Source organism: Esox lucius, chromosome 14 (assembly GCF_011004845.1).
Source record: "Esox lucius isolate fEsoLuc1 chromosome 14, fEsoLuc1.pri, whole genome shotgun sequence".
Lineage (NCBI taxonomy): Eukaryota > Metazoa > Chordata > Actinopteri > Esociformes > Esocidae > Esox > Esox lucius.
The window spans coordinates 9,208,986-9,233,573 of NC_047582.1; the positions used below are offsets into that span (position 1 = coordinate 9,208,986).

A 24,588-nucleotide genomic window follows, 5' to 3' on the forward strand; every position below is an offset into this window, starting at 1 on the left:
TGCTGTAGAAATAATGTTCTGTAGGTCTATAACAGGACAGAATGTGGAGAAAGTGAAGACGTTTGAATACCTGAAGGTAAAATTTTATTATTTTAAGGTGCCACTTGCCACAGCTAAATGTCTGATTTGTCGTTTAGGCTACATAGAAAAGTTGTGTGGCCGCAAATGTGTGTTTCTCTCGAGAAGGCTCGAGCTGCCACTTTCACTTATCTGAAAAAATGAAATATGTTGCAATACATATTATATATTCATAAATACATTTTTAAGTGAGTAATACTGGGAACAGTAGAATTTTGAATAGGGAGTCATGATAAAGCACTAGTAACTATTACATTGTGACCATTGAAATTACATTAGTGACTAATTTGAATAGCAACTATAGTCAGTACAAAATAGTTGGTATCTGAATGGATTTTTTTATTTTATAATATTTTCCATTCTAATTAGGGTAGTCATTGATGAAATACTACTGTTTTTTTAATGGTGAAGAAACATTTTAATAATGACTACAGAAAACTTTAATAGGGACTATTCATTATGAATGAACACTGACTTGTAAAATTGCCACAATGAATTTGAATAGCATCTATAGACTTAAGTGTATAGAGGATATTTGAACTGCAGTCTCTCATAGAGTTCAGTAAAAACAATTGAAATTTGTTACAAATAAAAACATAATAGCAACTATAGTATTCGAATGGATATAAGTACTTTCGGAATAAAAACTAGTTTTTATTAAAATGTACTAGTAAAATGTTATTGTTATTTGTAAAAATCGGAATAGGTACTATTGAAATATTATAATTATTTTTGTCATCGTTTACTATTACAACTGAAAACGGCTACCATAGAATTGGAAAAGTAATTATAGATACGGACGCTCCATGGGAACAAATGTTAAAACGAATTGCCATAGGCTGTAGCCCTGCGTACCCAGAACTGCCTTCAATAAACTCTTATTCGGTGCACGGATAGGCTGCAGTTGGTTGGTTCAAGCAGAGATCTTTTTAGGGAGATAATACAACTGGTAAATCAAACTTTTGACTGCCTGTCAGTGGGCCGCGTGGTGGACTGTGGGAAATTGTGGGAATGGAAGTGAACACTAGTATTAAATATGAGTCATTTGGGCGTGAGCTAAAAAAAAGCGAACGTTAGCACTTATTAAGAAAATGAAATGCACAATATTATAAATATTTCCGAGATATGAAACATATTCTTTATAATAGTGTATTGGGTTTGATCGTGACCACGTAACGTAGGATAACAACCAGAATGCGATTGGTCGACCGTCTGCTGGTGGAGCGTTTGCTATGGTTTCACTCTACTCTAATTGCATTCCTGTCTGCTCTTTGTATAATCTATCTGGTGCAAGTTAAACCTTTTCTTTTATTAATTGCATTGTATTCCATTATAAAATTGACGGACACTTCCACTGAATTGTTCTTGTCAGTCCCCGTATTTATGATATGATCTCAGAGCCAGTTAATTCATCACTAACAACGTTACATTTGATATAAAAAGTCTACACACCCCTGTTAAAATGCCAGGTTCTTGTGATGACGAAGATAAATCATGTCAGAACTTTTTCCACTTTTAATGTGACCTATAATGTGAACAATTCAATTGAAAAAAACCTTACAATAAACTGGTTGCATAAGTGTGCACACCCTTCTTATAACTGGGGATGTGTCTGTGTTCAGAATTAACCAATCACATTCAAACTCATGTTAAATAGAAGTCATTACACACCTGCCATCATTTAAAGTGACTCTGATTAATCACAAATAAAGTTCAGCTGTTCTATTTTCCTGACATTTTCTTAGTTGCATCTCAGAGCAAAAGCCATAGCCTGTAGAGAGCTTCCAAATCATCAGAGGGATCTCATTGTTGAAAGATATCAGTCAGGAAAAGGGTACAAAATAATTTCCAATCATTAGGTATACACAGTGAAGACAGTCATCATCAAGTTGAGAAAATATGGCACAACAGAGACATTACCAAGAACTGGACATCCCTCCAAAATTGATATAAAGACGAGAAGAAAACTGGTCTAGAGGCCTACAGCAATATTAAAGGAACTGCAGGAATTTCTGGCAAGTACTGGCTGTGTGCTACATGTGACAACAATCTCCCATACTGTTCATATGAATGGGCTATGTGGTAGGGTGGCAGGACGGAAGCCTTTTCTTACAAAGAAAAACATCCAAGCCCGGCTGAAGTTTACAAAAACAAACATCATGTCCCTGAAAAGCACGTGGGACAATGTGTTATGGTCTGATGAATCCAAGGTTGAACTTTTTGGCCATAATTCCAAAAGGTAGGTTTGGCGCAAAAACAACCCTGCACATCACCCAAAGAACACCATACCCACAGTGAAGCATGGTGGTGGCAGCATCATGCTTTGGGGCTGTTTCTCTTCAGCTGGAACCAGGGGGGAGGCAATTATGAACAGTTCAGAATACCAGGCAATTTTGGCACAAAACCTTCCGGAGCCAGTTAAAGCTGAAGATGAAGAGCAAGTTCACCTTTCACCATGACAACGACCCAAAGCAGACATCCAAATCCACAAAAGCATGGCTTCACCAGAAGAAGATTAACATTTTGGAATGGCCCAGCCAGAGCCCAGACCTGAATCTAATTGAACATCTGTGGGGTAATCTGAAGAGGGCTGTGCACAGGAGATGTCCTCGCAATCTGACAGATTTTGATCTCTTTTGCAAAGAAGACATCAAGATGTACGATGTTAATAAACTCCTACCCAAAAAGACTGTGTGCTGTAATAAAATCAAAAGGTCCTTCAACAAAGTATTAGTTTAAGGGTGTGCACACTTATGCAATCAGGTTATTGTGTTTTTATTTCTCTCCCTCAAAGATTTCAGTTAGTTTTTCAATTGAATTGTTCACATTAAAGTCACATTAAAGGTGGAAAAAGTTCTGACATGATTTATCTTTGTCATCACAAGAACCTTGCATTTTAACAGGGGTGTGTAGACTTTTTATATCCAATGTATGTATTTCTATTCAATGCAATATACATAGCTGAGCTTGGACTGAAATACTAGACTACAATTATGTTGAATCTTATTTAGGTGCAACCTTGAGCTCCACAGTACTATTATTCTTGAACTAAAACACAAGCTCAAACAGCAAAAACATTTAAGGTGCCGATACCAATTTGTGTACCCAGTTAAGCAAGAAATAAGAAGTTGTGGTCTATGGCAAGCATACTGTTTTTAACCACCAGTCACAGCGTTTAACAATGGTATATTGGGAATATCACAACCCCTGATTATAAACTGGCTACCAGTGCAATTAGAGCATTATAAGGTGACATGATGTAATCTATGGCTATCCGCCAAATAGCATTCAGGAATTCTAAGTGTGCACTGTTGCCTAAATCAGTGGTTCTGTTTTATTACCCAGATATCTCCATCCCATTCCCTCAATTTAACCAAGGCAAGCCTTTACCTTACTCCGTCAATTAGTTAATTATCCTTCAAATGCAAAACAATGACATTCGTATTGAAAATACATTTTATTACACAGAGTAATAAATACATACAAAGATGCAAGTAACATAAGTTGTTATAATTAATACCAAAAAAGAACATGAATGAACCAATGTATTTGGCACTTTACTGTCCTTCACTTGTTCACCCATAAGTGTTTAAAGGGTCTGGAATTCAGACCAACATCTATCAAACAGATTTCCTCTCCTAGTCTAACCCTGTACAAGCCATGCAACGTCCAAATTTAACCAAAGTCCATGTTGGACCCGTACATTTGCATGCAAAAAACACTATTCATTTGAAATAAGTCAGGAAAACCGTGACCCCAAAATGGGGAATGAAGAAAAATTCCTTTGAATTCTGAATTATTTTCTAGTGTCCCCTCCTTCCATTTGTCAAATCTAAATCTTGCATTTTCTTGACCTTTTTAGCCATCCCTTTTTAATTTTTTTCCTCTTGTCAGAGGATACGCCATTCAGCAGTCTTTTACATGTTGAGTAAGTGAGAGACGGTGTTGGTTCTTTTGCAGGAGAGAGTAATGTTTCTGTAGCTAGGACCTGGCATTTCGTTCAGTCTCTGCCAAGCATTCCCGCACCAGACCCCTAGCATGGATGATCCCTTTGGGGAAGAGTAGGACACACCAAAATGAACAACTAATTTTGGGTGCATACAATATTCTGCTCACCTCTGTATCTAGATAGATGCATAAACTTTAAAGCTGGACATCAGCTGTAAATCCATGCACAATCTATACAAATCACTCCCATTCTATTATCATATATGCTCAGCACCAATTTTATGTAATTGCACATCAACTTTGCAAAGGTTGTGTATTTGGACCTTACATGGTGTCTACCAGTAATAGCACAATTACCAGTAATTCTGGTAATATGTGTATATTTACACAGCAAATAAAGGTGATTTAAAGTACAACAGAGGTTTTCACATTACCTCGTTTAAGTCTCTCCATGGCACTCTTGCTGCCTGCATAGGTGGGCCGAATCTCCTTTCCCAACTCCTCAATGATGGCTAGGAGCTCTGAATACTTACTCTGGGGCACCTGGCTGCTGCTGGATCCCTGCATGCACAGGGACAGGAGAGGAATCACTTTAACCCAAAGAGATCCATACAATGTAACCATGCATTTCTATTCATATTATGACCATGCCCATTTCATCCACTGAACTGTAGAATTACTGTACCTGTGAGAAGCCCAGGGAGGGTGGTGCATAAACGTCGTTAACCAGCGGCCGGTAGGACTGCAAAGTTGCCAAGTTAGCAGCAGATGGAGATTGAATGTTTCCCTGGATGTTTCCAACTGTGGGTATTACAAATACATGTAGGGTTAAATATGATATTATAACAATGAAACTGATAGTGTAATAAGTACAAGGCCACGGTTGTACTGGGCATGTTTTTCCTAATGCAATAAGCTTATTCTAACACTAGATGTCCTCGAAGGGTCATAAAAGAATACCCTGGCAGATCAATCATTCAACAGCTCCGCGAGAGACTATCATGGAGGAAGCGGAACAGGGCTGACTTAAGAAGCCAAAGTGATACATTTTTGTCACAATGTAACGATACCCTCATGGATGGAACAGGACACAGAAAGACGAGGATTGTTTTTCGGAACCAACGGAATTCCACCTTTGCTCTTGTTTAGCCGATGCAGATGAGGATTGGGATTTTTACATTAGTAATAATGGCGGATATGAATTAGCCTAGCTCACAGGATCTGACCCTATATATATATATAACTGGACAAAAACTACAGACACGGTCTTTCTCCAGGTATTCTCCGAAACCCCGGTTTTAACACTCGATTTAACGGATAGATGGTTGGATTTTAACCGATATTTTTCCCTTACCCTGGTTCCCGGTAGTTCCTGGAATGTGCTGGTGGACATTGGGTTTATAAGACATTCCCAGAGACATTGTAAATTAAAGAAATAAAAATGACCCGAAATTCAGTGAAGCGTCTGTCTCTCACTTTTTGTTTACAGCAACGGCACCCGGCAAATATGGCCGTCACTTTATATTGACACCCACAATGCATTCGATTCACCACAATAGTCAATTCGGGATAATCTGACAGAAAATGCTTTAAACAGCTTCAAGTATATTTTTAAACCAACAATCTTTTTTTCCTTTCATATTTACATAACATATTTTAACTAATAATTCACGTTTTAGATTAAATATATAAATTCATAGTAATTATCCCGCAACACAAAACACGTGAAACTTTGTTGCCTTAACTCTGAACCACGTAAAATTTAATTTTGTTCTACAATTCTAAGCGTAATAGACCATTAATCAACTTTTTTTAATGAATTTCTTCGTTTCAATTCTTCTCACAATAAAATAATCAAAAGTTAATTAGCACTTAGTGTGATAGTGAACGGAAAGCTTACAGCATCCAGTTACACTGTTATCAGTCAGATGGTGGTGACACATGTAACCGAATTGCTTTTGTTCGGCAACACTTCTTTGTAGCAGACCACCATACAGGACAGCGGAAAAGGAAAGATGTTTTACCTGTCTTTGTCTGGGGAATGGGAGACGCGTCCATTGCTGACTAAATTGGCCACACTTCTCCCACCCAGAATTACAGCCTAATCTTAATATTAACCGCAGAAATATAATTTTCCAATACAAGGCACGTGGAGAGAAGGCCCTTCTTCCGAAGATTATCCGGTCCTCTCTCCAGAATTGATTGAGCTGGTGCTGATACTATGGAACCTCTCCGCTGTGGGAGAGGACACGGTCAGTCTCTTGACCATTGGTTGACTAGCAGCGGACACATTCTATGGCCCAATCATAGCTTTCAGCGTCATTACCCCTACAAAACAATGTTAAGGGACTGACCCCAAGTTAGATCCTTCCGTCTAATCAGTTCACACACACAAGTGAGGACAGGATTTCACCAATACAATCATGAACATCAAGAAACAGCCATCAGTAAAATATTATGAAACACGTTGAGGTTGATTAAAGAAAATATAAGTTATAGAATAAAGTTAGACAGGGCAGTATTACTAGAAATTCAAGAATAAAATAGAAACAATGAAATTCAAACTTTGTCCTTGGGATTTATTGGTCATATGCAAGAGGTAGAAATCTTGCAGTTAAATCATTTATTACAGAGTATTTGTACAACAAATCAGTCAGTAGTGCAACTCGTGCAAGGATGAAACTACACTGTCCTTCAAGTGTTTTTCACAAACAGCTATTTAAGCAAAAACAGGTTTCTTATATTCAGATATGACACAACAGTATAGCAATATAGCATCCTACACTCAACAGGCCAAACAGTCAACTTTTTAATTTTTTTTTGTTTTTTTACAAGCACTCTAAACCAAGAAAAGCTTTTTTTAAAAGTCTTTAGCCCCTCTACGTCATGTTTAAAGTGACGGAAAAACAGAAATCCACAGGTATAAAAGTACCGGACACCAAGCAGCAATGTTGCTGACTGGTGAAGAATGGAGGTAAGGTTCCAGTACACAATAAGTGAGGCCATCCGAAAAAACCACAGACCCCTGACCCCCTTGATACTTCATGGATATCTACAGGATCTGATAGCAATGAATATCCTAATAAGTTACACCGTATCTAAAGGTGCAATCTTTACATCTATCCAATCCTTTAAAATCCACAAAAGCAGGAGGTAGAAGCAAGGGGTTCATTTGGATTCAGCAACACACACTTTCTTGAAAACTAGCCTTTACTCTCACATTTTTAAACAGCCTGTATTGACCAACCAGATCTGTGACCTATCAAGGGCCATTTAATAAGGAGTGTGTTATCTTCTGTAATTTGCAAGAGTTTGATACCACAAGATGTTATGTCCCATCTGATGCCAGATCAATAGAAACCAATTTCAAACATCTTCATCGCAGAGGAATTAATGCAGGTGAATTAAATGGTTTTTTTAAACAATTTTAAACCATGCAGTCACAGTTCTTGATAGTCAAGCTGTAAACAACTGTGGGTAGGAAGGATACACCCGAGTTTTATACATTTCTGTCAGTACGAAATGAAAAAAGGATAGCATCTGGAATTACACCCTATTCCCTAAAAGGTGCACAGCTCACAGTACACCATCCAGGGAAATAGGGGGCCATTTAAGATGTCGCTATGTTAAGAGTAGTTGTCATCATGCCTGAGACTTCCGAGAAAAATAAAAGGTGGGGGTGCGTGTAGTCATGCATCTCAGGTAGACATTTTGTAAAATAGTTTGTTTAAAAAACAAAAACCCAAGGGGGTTACTGTGTAGCTTGACGAACCCCTGAGCACTGTCCCGTCATGAGTAGAAAAACTTTGGTGGTGTTCCCCAGCCTTTAGTAGAGAAGGCATTGCTAGGAACAAAACACCAACAGAAAGCACAGGGCATCGTAGCCAAAGGACTTGACTCTTTAATGTACTTCACATCAGAGTTGTGGAAGAGAGTGGACTGCATCTCTGACTACGCCAAAGGTCAATTCATACATTTTAGACAGCGATTTGATTGGACTGAGTTTTGAGGTATATGCTTATGTAATTGGAATTTCAATTGGCACGCGATTTCACAGCGAGTTTCCACCTTAGAGCAAAAGAAACAAACAGTGGTTGTATTGTATTTTGTTAAAAACCACACATTTGTTAGCAAACAAACAAAAGAACGTGGCTACAGAACAAAATAGGTACATTTTAATTTTCAGAAGTGTGTTTGGCGACTGAGTCCACATACACTCATCTCCCCTGAGCTTTGTTGTGAGGTACACTGTGAAGTCCCTTGGCTGAGGGCATGGATTTACATAGCGCCCAAGGGGGGTGGGGTAACAGATATAAGTCCTAAGCATTTTTTATAATGCCTCTTCGCTCTTCACTGTGACACACGTCCCATCCTCTCCCCTCTATCACCGCAGCCTCTTCTAAATCTTCAGCTCTGAATCTCAGAGGACTAATAGTAGTCTAGCCAACTCTGGGTGACAACAGGGAGACAGTCTTTCTTCTTTGGACATAAACCCTGACATCTTTACCCTCTGCCACCTTGGTTGAACTCCGGAGAGAACCACAGCTCGGCGCTCGCCGCACCTCGGGTCCCTCAGAATGAACGGAGGAAGCTGGGGAGGTGTAAGGGTGGTGGTGCTGCAGCGCCGCGGAGGTGGAGATCCAGGTGGAAATGGGGTCATATCCCGTCAGGTGGGGTGAAGAACCCAGGCCGTGGAGAAGATGGCGTCAGAGCCCACCAGGTCGAACCGGGGGGTGGGGGTGGGGCGGGGATGAACCCATGCTATGTGTTGTGTGTGTGGCTGAGGCTCTGAGGGTGCAGCTGCTGCCACTTCTGCTGCTGCTGAACAGCCAGCTGCTGAGACTGGTCGGATGACGACAGGATGTTGGTCAGGGGAGCGACGCAGTTGGCTGGAATGATCAGGCCTGAGACAGAGAGGGATGGAGCGGGGGAGAGTGTTAAACAAAGGCAAGGTCGCTAGCATCCACGTAGTCCAGGTTGGATTTCAGCAACTTCATTTTATGGTCACTAGGTCAGGAGGGGGAGCGGTAGAATAGTCCTCCGGTAAAATAGAACACACTACAAGGGAACACGTTGTGACTGATTTCCAATGCGTTTAAAAACCTGCTTCGGACCCAAAACTCGTCAGACTACCCTCACTGACGTACCAACAATCCTCTGGCCGTCCTCCGTCCTGAGGCGGACGATCTGCATCTTGACGTTGGTTCCGCTGACTGAGGCCAGGACTCCCTCCACCTTGGTCCACACGCTGAGCACCGAGCCGCACAGCACATAGTAGGTCCTGCAGCGCAGACCCACCTCACACTGGAGCCCCACCGACGCCTTCTTACAGTTACCACGCCTAGACCAGGAAGATGCACTGGTTACCAGACTAGTTTGTACTACAGCGGCTCACAGAGTTAATTTCCAAACATAAATAACACTTTTATGTAACAAAACTAATGTCTTTAAACGTGTCAACACTATGACAAAACACTTAAGCCATATATTGCTCTTTTCAACCAGCACTGCAGCTTCATGAGTCTTGATAGGCTAGCCTTCTTATTTAAAGGCTGATGCATTTCAATATTAGGTAATATTCACTCTGTGGTGTTACGGGCAACACATTTGTGAATGAAGCAGAAATAATGCGATTCGGGAGAGGAGCTGAGAAATGTTCAGAGGCTGTGCTCTATAAGGCAGTAAAATAGGTTCTGGTCAGTTGTGCTATTGCAAAGTATCCTTACCTTTACCCCATGCCATAAAATGTAATGGAGTGGTCCGTCTTAATCTCACTGCAGTTTGTTCTCAGGTTTAGAGTGGAAAACAATGTTTCAACTTAAAACTTCACTAACATTTATCTCCACTTCAACCATTTACCCTTGGAAAAACATCTGAATTGACTGTTCGTGCAAGAGCTTGTTGAACAAACTAATGCCTCTTAATAATGTAAATCTTAAAGGAATGGTTAAGTCACACAAAAATAAAGTGGTAGACCTGGGCCTGCAGTTTACTGCCAGAGGGATGTATCTCGACTGAGAACCTTTAGGTGACCACTACAGTAAGACCGGTTTGTAAATTTGATGATTGCAAGATCCACCACAACTTTAAAGTAATTGGACGAGCAGCACCTACCAGTAAGCATGAGCGCAGATCTCTGCAGAAGCTTTGTATTGGTCAATCCAGTGCTGCTTGGCATCATCTGATAGCACCTTTTTACACTTCTTCTTGATGTCAGCGTAGGCCTCCAGTTTAAGCTGTTTGCCTGTGTTAGGTCTGTAGACCAGGAAGAGCCGCTTCTTACTGTTCACCTCCTGCACCAAGATGGCAGTCTTCTTGTTGTTTCTCATCTGGGGATCAACAACATTGGAAGAGTTGGTAAACTAACTCAACACTGGCATTGAAGAAACATTACGGCAATCAACACAAGCTAGACAAGTATCTGACAGTCATGGAACTAACATCCCACCATGTTTATGATCAGCACCTGACAGCACTTTTGCACCACAACACACAAAAGAGATAAAGACGGCATTTGTAGAAGAAGCTGTTCTGGTGGTCAAAGTCACTTCCCAGAGAAAATGGAGTTGACCAAAGATGGAAAAACACTGGTTGGTCGTCTGGTACCTGTACATAGAAGCCATCGTCGGGTCCACTCTGCTCAGCCCAGGCATGCGTGGCCTCCTCCCAGGACATGCCTCTCTCCACACTTACCTGGCAGACAGAGGATTTACAACATGGAAAATGATTACAGGTCTGAGGAAGATAGAAAAAATTCCTGGCAGGACTGGAATTTCAAGATTTTAGGGGCAAGTCCACTTGGCCTTAAGTAGGTCCCATATTTCCTTGTAGGCTAAGGCCTTCATCAAGAGCACCAGAGTCATCAATCAAAATAGTTGCCGTTGGTTTGGACGCTTCTGTAAAGCAAAAAGCTAAACATTTATTTCAGAGTTTATTAGACGATTGTGTTTCGTTCTTTAGTTGGGGGTAATGGACCTGCAAATTTTAAAACCCTCATAACTAAAAGTATGCCTAATAATGATGTTGGCAGAATGCTGCCTAAGTTGTAATTGTAGGCAATAGTATGAGACTAACTTGGTCAATATGAAAAACCTGATTTACAATCAGGGTTCTCCCTAGGGATTGTCTAACATCAGAAGAGGGTAGGTTTGGAGAATGACTTCATTTCAATAAACAAAAATTAAGTGTCCTGTAATCAAATCTAATGAAACCAAACAATTTAGCAATGACAAGACTATATTTTTCAAATCAGGTCACAATTTCTCAAAAACAAGTGGGATACAATCATCGCCAAAATCCTATCAAACAGCAGCAACACTCCATTTGTCCGTAAGAATGTTATTAGGGACTAAGAGAGGAATTGTTAATATGTTGACTTGACGTTTCCATGAACTTGATGGGCCAAGATCTGCACAGACAATTACAAACCAGTAGCACTTCAATTTAAAAGAGAAATTGTAAGTCAGATTCAAGAACTATTTAGTTTGTTCACTGACTGTTGGAAAGACTACTTTCGTAAAGTTTTTTGCATTTTGTTGACATTTGCCTATAATCACAGGGAAACATCAATAACTTATTATCCTCTTAAAAAGTCTAACATAACTTTTGGTGAAGAATGGTAACTGTAATACTGAAGCAGCTCGTTGTTATCCTGTCTGTTTCTATCCACAAAGTGAAGCGCACTGGACTGCCTGACGAGGGATAAGACAGAAGACGTACTTCTATTTTAAAAAAAAAAATGCAATATAGTGTTGGGGCTTGACCAAATTGCAGACTGGCTGGCATGTCTGGTGTTGGAGTGGTTAGTATTTCCCCTAATTTCTCTCTCAAATTTAAACAACCAAATCAATTCAAACCTCTTTTCCCCCCACAGTTTTGCAATAACGCAGGTTACTGCAGATGTTTCCTTCAAGCATCAATCAGCTATTGGAAGTTGCTCGACACTTCCTTTGCTCTACAGTCCAATCGGATGTGTGTGAGTGTTGAACTACAGTGAAATGAAAAGCCAATCAACAGTTTCAGAAATTGATCTGATTTGCTTGAAATAATACAAAGACTACAATTAATGGGGCATTTCTGGGAGGGCAATATGGCCACTCAATAGGGTATCAGCCCATGGCCATCGATGCCACCGGAAAATGGTTCAACCAGGTTGCATTCCCGTCTCTTGAGAAACAAGATCAGCTGTACCGTGTAAAGCTCCACGTGTCCTGAGGTGGAGTAGCCTGGAGTCAGGAACTTCTTGGCATCAATCTTCTTCACCTTCTCATCCCCAGAACCAAGGTCTAAAAGTAGGCAAAGTCAGACATATCCATGGGTGTTTTCACCAATCCTGCTTCAAACATATCTTAAAATGACAACCAAGTGCTTTTATTTAACAAATTCAGCAAACATCTAAATCTGTCTAATTGAAATGCTAGAAATCAAAACACCAGTCCTACCCAGAATGCCCATGTCGTAGCGTCCGTTCTTCTTGGCATTCTGAATGACAGCGGCCAGCGTGTCAGAGAAGTACTGGAAGAGAGCGTTCTGCTCCTGCACTGCCATCCCCAGGATGCGGTTCAGGAACTTCCCTATATTGTTGTAGTCTGAGAAAAAAAGTGTTTCTCTCAGAATCAAGTTGACTGAGAAATTTTGCCTTTTTCCATTTGAAACCTTTTGCTGTAGTACCCGGTAACCAAACAGGCTAATACATTATGGCAATTCCTTTGACCGTGTGTAAAAAAAGACTAATTGGAAGTTCTCCACCAATAAACTATTCTTCTTCATTCCTCACAATGTATCGTTAATATCTTTGTTTCCTAACGGCCACAAGATCAGACTGAGAATTGAGGGCCAAAAGGTAGCTCAGCTAATGTAACCATTATTAAACAGAGTAAGGATTAACAATAACAATTACAAAGTCGGCATGGGACCTTTTAAGCCAGCATGTCTCACCTTTGTCCAGAGACAGAACTCCAGACTTGTCCTCCACGTTAATCAGACCCACTCCAATCAGCCCCTGACGGATCTCTACCAGGGAACAGAAGGAAGATTCTTAGATGGAAGTAAACTACAGCCATGTACCAGAAATATATCCTGCTTTTGGAACAAGTCAGTCAATTCCGGATTATAGACACTATAAAAGAATCCTGAGTGAAACTTCCTCTGGCTCAAAATAGTGACATAAGTCTTCTGACTATCACAAGATGTTTCCAGACAGGAGGTACAAACCTTTGTAGAAATCCCCAACGAAGTCTGCAGGGGGATTTACTAATGGAGAGTCCAGGTTGACGATGGACTTCATCACAATCTCAAGAGCATTTCTGCCATACTGTGGAGAGGAGAGATTTTCCTAAGTGTTGAATCTGCTTCAGGGCCCCAGACTAACAACTCCCCCTGGTGGCACTAAATGTACATTTGTGGCACCAGCTTGTGATTCAGTCACACCCTCCACCAAAAAGAAAAGGTGTGAGTAACCCATTTGGTAGAGACAGCGAGTTATGGCAGTGTAGGAATCTTACAGTATTCCTACACTGGACTCTTACAGTAATGGATATGCATTGTTACACTTCCAATGGAAGCTAGCACCTTTGTACTAGCGTAGTGCATGAGCTAGGCCAAATGGCATTAAGCTACAGCTAATCGCTAAGAGGGTTTTAGGCAATGCCATCTTCCTGATCCCAAACTCAACTAGCACGTTTCAGAGAGCAGACAGGCAGAACCTGACTGGCAAACTCAAAATTAAATATTTTGGTTAATAAGGCCATTGACCTGGCAGAGAACGCAGATTAGTAGTGGGACAATTTACGTTTATTTGCAGACCAAGAAAGTTAGACTAAATATGAGTGCTTACTTTATTGTCGAAGTTGAACCTGCTAAGATCTCTGGTCTCTGTTGCTCTTCTGTCTCCGTGCGTGAGGGCACCCTGGAGAACACACAGACAACAGGTCATATCCGAAACAAAACATCAGGAACTCAAGAACTCAGCCATGGGTGATAACATCCAGCTTAAAGATGCGTCGTCATAACTGACAGCACAGGTTTCTCACCAGGCTCTCCAGTCTCTTGGCCACAATGGAGGCAAACCTCTGTTCCCCAGCCAGCTCAGAGATGAGGAATACATACTCAGGAGCCGTCACCTGGTTGGACCTGTGGGTTCTCCCTGAGAGACAGAGAACCATGTCAGCATTGAGCAGAACACAAACCTCATCATTCAAAACACCACACATCTCAGATGGTAGTATTCCTACTCTAACAATGATAAATTCCAAAGACGTACCAACCAAGATTCACTGCCATGAATCACATTCACCAGATACATGACTGATTCAGACATTTCCACTGAAGTCTCTGTGCAGCAGATGTGCACGGCAAGTTCAATACAGCTAGACAGTGTACTGACCGAACTGCTGTATGGCTCTGTCTGCGCTCCAGGGCAGCTCCAGGGTCATGTGGACCCTCCTCCTCTGGTTCTTCACCCGTCGGTCAGCCTGCAGGGAGATACCAGAGCTGGCCGCCTCCGAGATGATGGCTATGTTCTGGGGGGGGATGAACAACACATTTAAGGATGGCTCTGTGATTCAAACAAGCAGAATGATTTACTGTCAAGGACAAAACCAAACATCGGCCAAGTCAAAGCGATTGTATCCCACAACTAAAATCAGAAACATGGGGTAATACCATCTCCTCATCCCCTAGTCCTGACGTACCTTCTCTCCATCCATGAACCTTTGTTTTTCTGTGAGGTTGAGGATCTCAACAGGGACGTCCAGTTCGGAGCGAGACTCGTAGGAGATACTGCCGTCGTCGTTACTGACAACACGGCCCTTACGACCAGTCATCTGGAACACAGAACAATGTGGGAACCACACCAAAGAGCAATATTCATATATTTAAGAGGTCCAAATGTTAGCACTACGTATGCAGTTTAAAATATAAAATATTCATAAAATGTCAATAAAAAAAAAGACATTTGCAGTTGACAGTGAACCCAATTGTCCTCTGTTTTGCCTAGCTCCAATTACACAGATGTGTCACCAGTATGTCTTCATTACCTCAGCCACATTGTCTGGTCCTCCAAGCTCATCTATGAGTTCATCCAGGGTGTTCGGAGGGAGATCAGGAGCCAGCTTCTCCAGCTGATCCAACAGATCTCTCTTCATCTGCTGAGCATCTTCTACAGCATCCTGACTGGTCATACAGCTGTCATCTACTTCTACCTTGGCTAATGGAGGGAGAAAAACACTTAAAAACATTTAGTTGAACCTCCCCAGCTCTTCCTAAATGGTAATACGAGACTCACCCGCGGCCGGGGCACTGTGGCTACTGACTCACCCGGGGCGCTGTGGCTACTGACTCACCCGGGGCGCTGTGGCTACTGACTCACCCGGGGCGCTGTGGCTACTGACTCACCCGGGGCGCTGTGGCTACTGACTCACCTACGGCCGGGGCGCAGGAGGTCTTGACAATGGGAGCGGTGAAAGCAGGCCTGGTGGAGCCCAGACCAGACGCTAACAAGGCACTGTTGATGGAGTCTGGGTCAATGCTTTTCTTCTTTTTGTTCTTTTTATTTTTCTTCTCCTTGCCTTTCTTTCCTTCTTTCCTTTTTCCAGAAAGCCAGGGGTCTGAAGGAGACATGGAATAAACAAGGATTTTGGGTAGGTAGTAATCATCCATTTGTAAAACAGCACCAACAATCATCCCCAGGCACCCCAGTCTTGACTTACATTACAAATGGCTAGCATTGTGTTCAATTGGATTGGTTTTATCTTCAAATATCGACTTGGTGACAGCTACCTCAGGGACTAATTTGTAATGGTATTTGGTTATGTGACTGAGAAATTGCATTTAATAAGAACGTAACCAACACCATCAACTACTGCCTAAATCCTCAAACTCCCTCGCTCACCATCCTCCTCATCCTCGCTGGAATCATCCTTGAAGGGGTTGAAGTCATCTTCATCATCTCCTGAGCTGACTGATTTGAAGCTGTCGTCGCTTTCCACGTCGTCCTTGTCAGACTCTTCGGATTCGCTGTCGTCTGAGCTGCTCCCTGACAGACCACCAGACTTTCTCTTCCGCTTTTGAGGCTTCTTTACCTCAGCACCTGTCGGGAGAGGAGTGAGAAGAATCAGTATAAAACAAACAATGGAGCGATTCATGATCACAACATGAACAGTACAGATCTCAATACACCAGCAAACCAAAACAGAGATCCCACTCCTCACTGTCCCATTAGACCCACTGCCTGCCAGTTCCTACAGATGTCTGTTAGCATCCAGTACCTTTCCTTTTCTTGCCCTTGGGCTCTGCAGCAGGCTCGCTGGGCGAGGGGGTCTTCTTGGCAGAGAGGTCGATTCCCAGCAAGCTGAATAGCTTCTGTCTGTCTGGAGCAGGGAAGTGTTTCTCTATCAAGGACTGCAGAACACCTCTGGGAAAAGGGAAGCGAAAAAACCACCTTGTTGTATAGAATGCACCCGGCATTAGCATATAGCAAAACAGCACAAAATGTGCATAATACTAGCACATATCACAGGTGTTTCCGATCTATATTATATAGAAATAGATTCAAAGTAGTTTCCCAATCTTCTCCATATTGCGGGGGACGGACGTACTTGGCAGTGGAGACAAAGTCGTTCAGTTCTCCGCCTCCTTCCTCCAGGGCCTCTAGTGTCCTGGCCTCTCCGGTTGACTGAAGGCCAATCACCACACACTAGAGAGAGATAGAAACACAGACTTGGTGAACTCCAGTCAGCTCTCGTCAAACCAACCAAAGGAACCAGAACAGCTTATAACCACTATCCATGAATTTAACGGGACCGTATACCTGACCTTCTGAAATCAGAATGAAAGATCTAGGAATAACAATCCCATCTCTTTCCTTCCGAACCCTCCCACCCACCTTTCCGTTTTTGACCTCTTCTCTGGCGAGTTGCACCACCCTGCGGACCTTGGAGGCGATGCAGAGGTACTTGAAGAACCTCTGGTGGGCCGACCAGAACTGACCCCACATGGATTTCTTCATCCGCTGCTCTGCATCCATGAGGTTAGCGGCAGCCTGGAACTTTTCCCGTGCAGCCACCCACTGAAATGTGGAAAGTAGTACAGGGTTCAAACTATTTAACATCCTACTGAAGAGGCCAGGGAAACAGCAGTGTTAGGGATTGGGATTAGGCCACAGATCCTCACCAAGCGCACAGACTTGTTGTACATTTTGATGTAGTGGCTGGTTAGGGGAACCTCTTCGATCTTGAATGTGACACCAGTGAAGCTCAGCTGCCTGGCGATGTACATCCCCCTCAGCTTCATATCCATAGCAACTATCTCCATGGCACCAACACCTCTGAAGAGGAACATTTGTTATATGGAATGGATACATATTCAAAGTGATTATTTGGGGATTTCAGATATAAAAAGGCAAACATTCTGAGATATAACAAGGCAGAAGAGGTTGTCCCATGAAAAACAACATTCATATTATTGGCTTGACATCCTGCATTTGACACCCAACTACCAAAATTCATAAGTTGATGGGCCCTCGCTGAATAAATTCTGGGTATGTTTTTAAAACACAGTCTCTATGACAAATTCCTAATGTGACTCACCTTCGCTCCACAGCCTGGATGAAGTTGCTAAACTCCCTGAAAGGGGTCCCCTCCCCCCAGATACCCAGTCGGTTCATGTAGGCCATGTTACGGGGCTCGGATGCACCTGGTAGAACACACGTGGAAGAACACGTTTGTTTAGGATGTCCCATTTTTGCTGCAGTACATTTCCATAATGTACAGACAGATGGCGAAGACAACATGAACAGTCCTAATTGTTATTCTAAGTGTGAAGACGTCAGCAGCCTCCACTCTAGGTGGTGTTTCTCTCACCAGTGGCGCTAGCGTAGACCACCCGGGCTTTGGGCAATTTGTTCTGCAGCTCCAGGACAGCTAACCCAGTCTTGGTAGGTTTGGACGACCCGATGGGACAGACATTTTTGGCTTTGTGACACTCATCATACACAATCTGAAGAGGCTTGGGTTCAGGAAAGGCTGTATTGTTTTTACTGAACAAACAACATTTAATTAAAGATCTACTGATCTTTGCTCAATACCTGATTACATACTTCAAAGAGAATTAACCAAAAAATTAATTTCATATGACAACTATTTCAGGTTTAGTAAAGGATACAACTCCATCAAAGTCTTCTCCACACCAATGTAATAGCTGTTTGAAGCGGGTCTTGTATTTCCCTCCAGACTGGCTCTCTCCTATCAGTGAGGAGTACGTAGCGAAGATCACACCTTTCTTCACACTACCGTTGTGCTTGGACGAGATCTTACCATACTTAAACTGGGAAACAGACATGTTTCAGTACAATGGAGAAGAACACCATTCCACACATGCAAACATGTCACTTAAGACAAATATTAAAAAGAAAATGCAGTGTAAGGACCTTGCTTTAAAATGTAATAACCATGCAGTGTGTAGCTTGGAAAAATAGTAGACAACGCCTTACCTTATTTAGGGAATGGACCTGAATGTTCTTGGCTCCAATGTCTTTAAGATCTCTCTCTGCGTCATACTTCAGGTCATTAGAAACACTGAACCTGAGGAGATGGAATCGATTTTGTGAACTAGGATGGTCACTATAATTGGTAGCACATATCAGTTCATCCTAGATGTCGTTTTACCAGAGGGCTCTTTTCCTGCCGAGGAGGTAGTTTTCATAGATGATACCGGCGATAGTCCGGCCCTTGCCCACTCCTGCGCCATCTCCGATCAGATAGGACGCTCTGTCTTTGTTAGGGAGGAACGTTTCGTGTTGCTGCAGAGACAAAACATATCAGTACATTTGGTTCATGCACGGTACAAGGTCTGTGAATGATCCGGTACAATGGCAGCTAAAGAAGTTCAAAGCTGCATCAACGTCTTCATGAGGCCTGGTGAGCAATAGTCTGAAGGGGCAGGGTCTTTACCTGGGCAGCGTAGGTTATGGCTTCCAGCTGTAGGGCAGACAGCCAGCCGCGGTCGATGGTTTCCTCCGGTATTGACAGCCTGTACCACACATTAGGGGGGCTCACACTGGACAGGGAACTGGTCTCCACAACCGGGTCTGGGTGACGCAACCCAACCCTCACTGAAACAGGCAGTTAACACCAATCAACCAACCAACGGGTCAATCACCAAACCCTCCATAAACATAGAAGGAAACAGCAGCTGGACAGTACTCTGCTAGTAAAGCTTACGTTTCATCGGCATGTACTCGGCATATGTCTCAGCGTGACCAAGCTCTTCGTCCTCTTCTTCCTCAGGTTCCTCCTCGTCTTTAATTCCTGTCAGTTTCTACAAAAATACGTTACACTAGTTATAAATATCCCACATAAAGCCTCGTGTCTGCACCCCCCCCCCAACCCCCCACCATCATTGGGGAAAAAAGTAGGGAAAACAATGAAATTGTGGTTGCAGCACAACTAAGTTTAGGTCAATCTACAGGGGGAAAACGGTTGACATTTTACCAGGAATACTGCAATATCAGTATTTTAATGAAGAGTCAATGAACAGGATGATGCCACTCACTAGCGTTGGTGAAAAGCTTCGCACCTTCACATCGTCGTTCACCCAGATCCGAGCTACGTCTTTACTCGTCACCTCTTTCTTCACCCCGTTGTTCAGTTCCGCTGTGAGCAGAGTTACAGACAGAATACAGAAATCAGTGACATGCAAACAGACCAAACAACCAGATCTATTAGAATACAGAAAGGGTTTATGGAAGAACCGACACGCCAACAGACCAAAGCCTTTAGGAAGAGGATCTTGACACAAGTAGGCATGATTCACGGGGACTGAACGGCCTGTGTGCACTGCCCCTTAGTCAACTTCCAGGGTTCAGTTACTCATGCAGTTCATTACAGCAGAACGTGGGACCATATAGAAGAGAGATAAAGTTGAAGACCCTGGTGTGAAAATGGGACCCTTTTTATAAGCCCCTCCTTTTCCACCCTGTGTAACATGCTGACACCAGAGGGGGAGATTATCCCTGAGCCTGATCTTGTCCATACCTGGTTTATGAATCATCTTTGTTGAGACCAGAATTATTTCTGCGAGGATGAGAGCATTGAACACTGATTGAGCATGGGCATGTTTTAAACACATTAATGTCCTGTGAACTAAGTCCATTTGTACAATTACAGGTTTTGGAATGGCGGTTAAATCCTCATCAGTGGGATGTGAGGAAAATAAATATGCATCCTGGGTTTTTGACCAATGATTGTAAGGGGCCTATCAAGCCAAAGCAAGTCCCCAAAACGCGTGTACTGCAGGTGTGCTAATGCGTTCCACGTCATCAAAATCACTCGCATTCAAAATAGGACCTTTATGGCTAATGATATTGATGGTGGTGATTCTACGGTATTTATAGAATATGCACAGAAGTCCCAGAATGCATCGTTAAGGGGTAATCCACCCGCAGAAACAAATCATGAAAATCCTGTCAATTTGGTGAAAGCCTGTGCTCTATCAGTGGGTGAAATAACCTCTGTCAAAAACAAAAACTTGGTGCTTGGTCTGTGTGAAATTGTGTTGTAATGTGTCATAGCTATATATTTAAAATGCTGGAGATTGGTGACAAATACTAGATTCCATAAGTCTTTAAAAATACCTACCTGGAAAACAGGTCTTTCCTCAAAATATATGTCTCACTCTATATTATATTTCTTTCCTCAAACATGATGAGAAGCAGTTTCCGCCTACTTCCTCACAGGACTCATTGTACGTTGCCATAGCAACCAGATTTCTACAGATTAAAGCTCTTCGAATGATAGTGCACACTGAGTGATTTCACATCTATGTTAGTGCACATGCTGATAATGATTTTGGTGGTATAGCGTACACACGTTCTCTGGCTACCTTGGCACAAATGAACCTAGCCTTTTCTGAGACAGCACAGCTGGTCCTTTGGAACCAAGCCAGAACTGCATGTGTTCCTTCACTTACTGGTGCCGGTTGCGGTTGCTGTGGCGACCGGCTGGGCGATGTCTGGCGGTGGCTTGAGCTTCATGAGTTCCACCAGACTACTGCTCTTCATTGTGCTGCCCTTCAGACCACCAGTCCTCAACAGGTCCTTCAGCTGAATCTGACAGACGGAAAAACATGTTCCAATGAGGAGTGGTTCTTTAACCAAACAGAGGAGTTGACATGAATGATAGCCTTAATAACGCAAACAAATCACAGAACTCACACATTAGTTTAACCTGCGTTTTGTTCCAAATAAAATGTTTTACAGAGCAGCAATATTTCCTCAACTGACCTGCTCTCTGTTGGAAGGAACAACTGTGGAGAATGACGTGGAAAGAGGAGTCGAGGAAGTGAGTGTGGAGGTGGACCCCCGCAGGCCAGAGGGAGTGGTATGGACCACCTTAGTGACTGTGATGGTGTGTCGTGCCGTGCCTCCGGTTGAGGGCTTGGTCACAACGATTGTTCCCAGCGAAGGCAACTGATTCAGTTGATTTAAGACAAATGAGGTGGTTGAGGGCTGAGGCTTGTGCTGGTGGACCAATGGTGGGGAGAGAGAGGTGGGAAACAACTTTACAACACACCACTACATGACGCCAGATGATATAATCCAAAACAATGTGCAAATAGTAGTTTGAAATTCACTATATGTTTTCAGAAATGCGTAGAAGCAAGACAAATACAACAAGCCTGATTTTGTGACGGAGCCAGACAGTTACATTTTTTTAAGACAAAGTGAACTTTCTTGCCGGGCCAGTTCAGGTAGCAGCAAGCTTTACCATTTCAAAACCATTTTCCTACCCTGATTGTGACTGTAGGAGTGGGAGGAGCGGTGCCTCCAGGTGCCTCCAACCCTGAGCCAGGACCCGGGGCACCAATGGAAATTGACTGGAGGAAAAAAGAAAAAAGCTTGCATCAGGACCAAAGAACACCACACATCTGAAAGAGTACCCAGGATGTCTATTCATATCCATTCATGTAGCTCATAATAAGAGGGAAAGCAGGAAACTACTACTTGGAGCCCACTATTACCTACTTAGATAATTACTATACATGTAATATACATGCGAATTATTCAGAAACGCTAGTTGCCACTTTGGAATATTAGGAAGAGGCCTCTTTGTCTTTCACCTACCTGTGAAGTTGAAGAGGGCAGTGCAGCATCCTGAGGGTCAAAGTCAAACAGGTCGTTGGGGCAGATACCGCTCTCGCTTAGGGCTGCCAGGAGCAAATCCTGTCCAGGATCCATCATCTCCAACACAACAAGAAAACTAGTGATTAACACCAGCGGTGGGCAGAGAGGGTAACAGCCCACAGTCACAGACAACTCTCCTGGTGCTCGCACCAAAACAAACAGCGAACACCTGGAATTTGAAAATGGGGTTTGTCTTGTAGTAAACAGTAACCTGGATGCACAAACCCTGATGCAGCACAACATATAACACAGGAAAATATGCACAATAACTTAATACGTTTCATAAGTTCAACAAAAATGACATAAGGTTTTTAGATCAACTGCTCTCATAAAATCATAAGCAACCGATTTCAGACATTATGACCTTCCAATCTGAAGCCCAACAGGTTCACCATGTTAATATAGCAACTTTTAAATCAAACCAGAGCCCTTAAATCCGAAGTCCTGTAGCTAACAGGTAACTAATAAAGCATAGCGTAGTAGCAGGAGACGTAGGTCATTAAAAAAGGTTCCCATCCAAGGAACCTCCAAAAGCAACAATCTTGAGAGGCATGTGGCACCGGATGGCAAGCGGCAAGGATGTTCGTAAATGTTAGACAAGTCCCATCTCCCCCCACTCAAAAAAAACCTCGGTCAAGGTAGACTGTAAGAATTATCTGTAGTAACACACCTCGATACAATGTCGGATCCAGCACAATGATCTTGAGAACTCGTCTGGTTACAAAGTGACCCGGACCCCGGCACGTGTCTGCATTGACTGGATCCCCACTCACTACTCTTAACTTCCTGGTATGACGTAGTTACTCGCCAGACTAGCCACTCATGTCAAATCTAACATGTTCTAGGTTGATGCTAGATCAGGCAAATACATTTAAATCAAGTGTCTCCTGTAGAAATAGTTAGCTACTTAAATTATGAAAACAAAAACCCTGTAAAATGAACAGCAGTATAACGTTTAAATTAGCTAACTAATGTCTGACAAGCAGGGATGTCCACTACAGTACTATGCAAGTTACGTTACTATGGTATCAATTAACATCAACATTTAACGTTTTTTAGGGAGTGGTGAAACCACGATTATTGAGACTTAAAAATAGCAAATGCAAGTCCTATTTACCTACTACTCGTTTGTTTGAACGGAACAGCTACTGTAAACGTTCGAAGTTGTTTGCTCCCTTGTTGTTAACCTGCTAACTTCACCACTGAAATGACTGTACAGCATTGAAGTACAATGACGTGCTAAAACTTGACAGCCCAGAAAACGCATAAGGCATCATTAATAGTTTTAGTTAGTAATTTACAATATTACAACAGCACACACATAACGATATACAGCCATCAAGCTAACTAATTTGTAACAGTAGCTATGACGCTAAACTAAAGTGTTTAGTGTTGTTATGCTCAGTCACGCCGTTCGTTACTAGCTAACATTAGCTAGCTGCCATGGAAAGAGGACAACAAAATACTATTTCATAAAAACAACATGTCACAGCCTCACTTTGAAGACATCTCCGTGATCGCGGGGAAATAACCAGCAACCTTCGGATAATTATGTCTGGCAACAACACTCACTTGTCAGTAAACGGGCGTTCCGTTTTTCGAGGCTATTACAGGGACTTTTACCCTCTTCGTTCCGCTGTTTTCTAACCACCTTTCGCCATCTTTACCAAACGGCCAGACTCGCGTGTTGGTCACGTGACGTTTAGCCCGAGATCTGGAATTTTCAGGCGCGAATACCTATTGCTCCGTCGATAAAAATCGATTTCCAAGTGGTCGCGGGCCATCCGTTTGCGATCAGCAATCGATAAATAAATGAATGTTCGCATTTCTATCATAATTTTAAACCTTACAGATTCCAGAAACAGAGCGCTAAACCTGTGTCACGTGACTGCGCGTTATCTTTAAAGGAAGTGACGTCCAACACACGTTTCCTCATCATGCTAATGTGTCATTGTAAACACCCATGTTGGTAAGGTCAGACCAGACTGGAAGCTTAACTGTTATTGGGCCGGGTTCGCGGGCACAGATTAAAAACCTAGTACTACACTAAAATTGACAGATCAAGGAAATGTCCATTGTTTTTAGTCTAGGACTAAGACAATCGATGTCCGCAAAAGCGGCCTTTGTTGAAGTAGTAAATAATTTATATCTTCTGGGCTGCATGTTTTATATTGTATACAACAAACATCAATAAATGTATATTAACAACCTATAGGTTAAATCTTCAAAAGAGTGGCATAAGGCAAGCAAGGTAGCTTGTCCTGTGGGATGAATGCACTTCTCTAGATAAGAGCATCTGCTAAATAATGTAAAACGTGTTATTTTATTAGGATCACTATTTGCTGTTGCTATTGCAACATTAACTTTTCATGGGGGCCCTCACA

At 42.4% G+C, this 24,588-nt stretch overlaps 2 protein-coding genes across 9 annotated transcripts; both read right to left on the reverse strand.

The window, feature by feature from the left end:
- Nucleotides 1–3,516: 3,516 nt before the first annotated feature.
- Nucleotides 3,517–6,255, reverse strand: LOC105014802 (cyclin-dependent kinase 2-associated protein 1-like). 2 transcript variants are annotated; one of them, XM_010877406.4, is made up of 4 exons: nucleotides 6,051–6,255; nucleotides 4,712–4,827; nucleotides 4,461–4,587; nucleotides 3,517–4,127 (listed from the first exon to the last, which is right to left on the reverse strand). In XM_010877406.4, exons 1-4 carry the CDS (start codon nucleotides 6,082–6,084, stop codon nucleotides 4,060–4,062), a joined length of 345 nt encoding a protein of 114 aa, XP_010875708.1. In that variant the 5' UTR covers nucleotides 6,085–6,255; the 3' UTR covers nucleotides 3,517–4,059.
- Nucleotides 6,256–6,579: 324 nt separating this feature from the next.
- On the reverse strand, nucleotides 6,580–24,102 carry sbno1 (strawberry notch homolog 1 (Drosophila)). Of its 7 annotated transcripts, none has more exons than XM_034296946.1 (33): nucleotides 23,777–24,102; nucleotides 22,145–22,261; nucleotides 21,811–21,897; nucleotides 21,305–21,541; nucleotides 20,992–21,130; nucleotides 20,058–20,096; nucleotides 19,600–19,676; nucleotides 19,245–19,341; nucleotides 18,975–19,135; nucleotides 18,690–18,823; nucleotides 18,515–18,605; nucleotides 18,187–18,348; nucleotides 17,886–18,021; nucleotides 17,613–17,718; nucleotides 17,197–17,350; nucleotides 16,910–17,092; nucleotides 16,623–16,720; nucleotides 16,293–16,438; nucleotides 15,917–16,114; nucleotides 15,447–15,632; nucleotides 15,063–15,232; nucleotides 14,718–14,849; nucleotides 14,411–14,546; nucleotides 14,058–14,170; nucleotides 13,862–13,933; nucleotides 13,240–13,339; nucleotides 12,964–13,038; nucleotides 12,468–12,614; nucleotides 12,217–12,311; nucleotides 10,633–10,719; nucleotides 10,141–10,355; nucleotides 9,174–9,367; nucleotides 6,580–8,930 (listed from the first exon to the last, which is right to left on the reverse strand). In XM_034296946.1, exons 2-33 carry the CDS (start codon nucleotides 22,259–22,261, stop codon nucleotides 8,788–8,790), a joined length of 4,227 nt encoding a protein of 1,408 aa, XP_034152837.1. In that variant the 5' UTR covers nucleotides 23,777–24,102; the 3' UTR covers nucleotides 6,580–8,787. The 7 variants fall into 7 exon arrangements, with proteins under 7 accessions (XP_034152837.1, XP_034152834.1, XP_034152836.1 ...); XM_034296943.1 differs by having other exon boundaries at nucleotides 19,576–19,676; XM_034296945.1 differs by lacking the exon at nucleotides 23,777–24,102 and adding an exon at nucleotides 23,703–23,766 and having other exon boundaries at nucleotides 19,576–19,676.
- Between the last annotated feature and the right edge of the window lie 486 nt (nucleotides 24,103–24,588).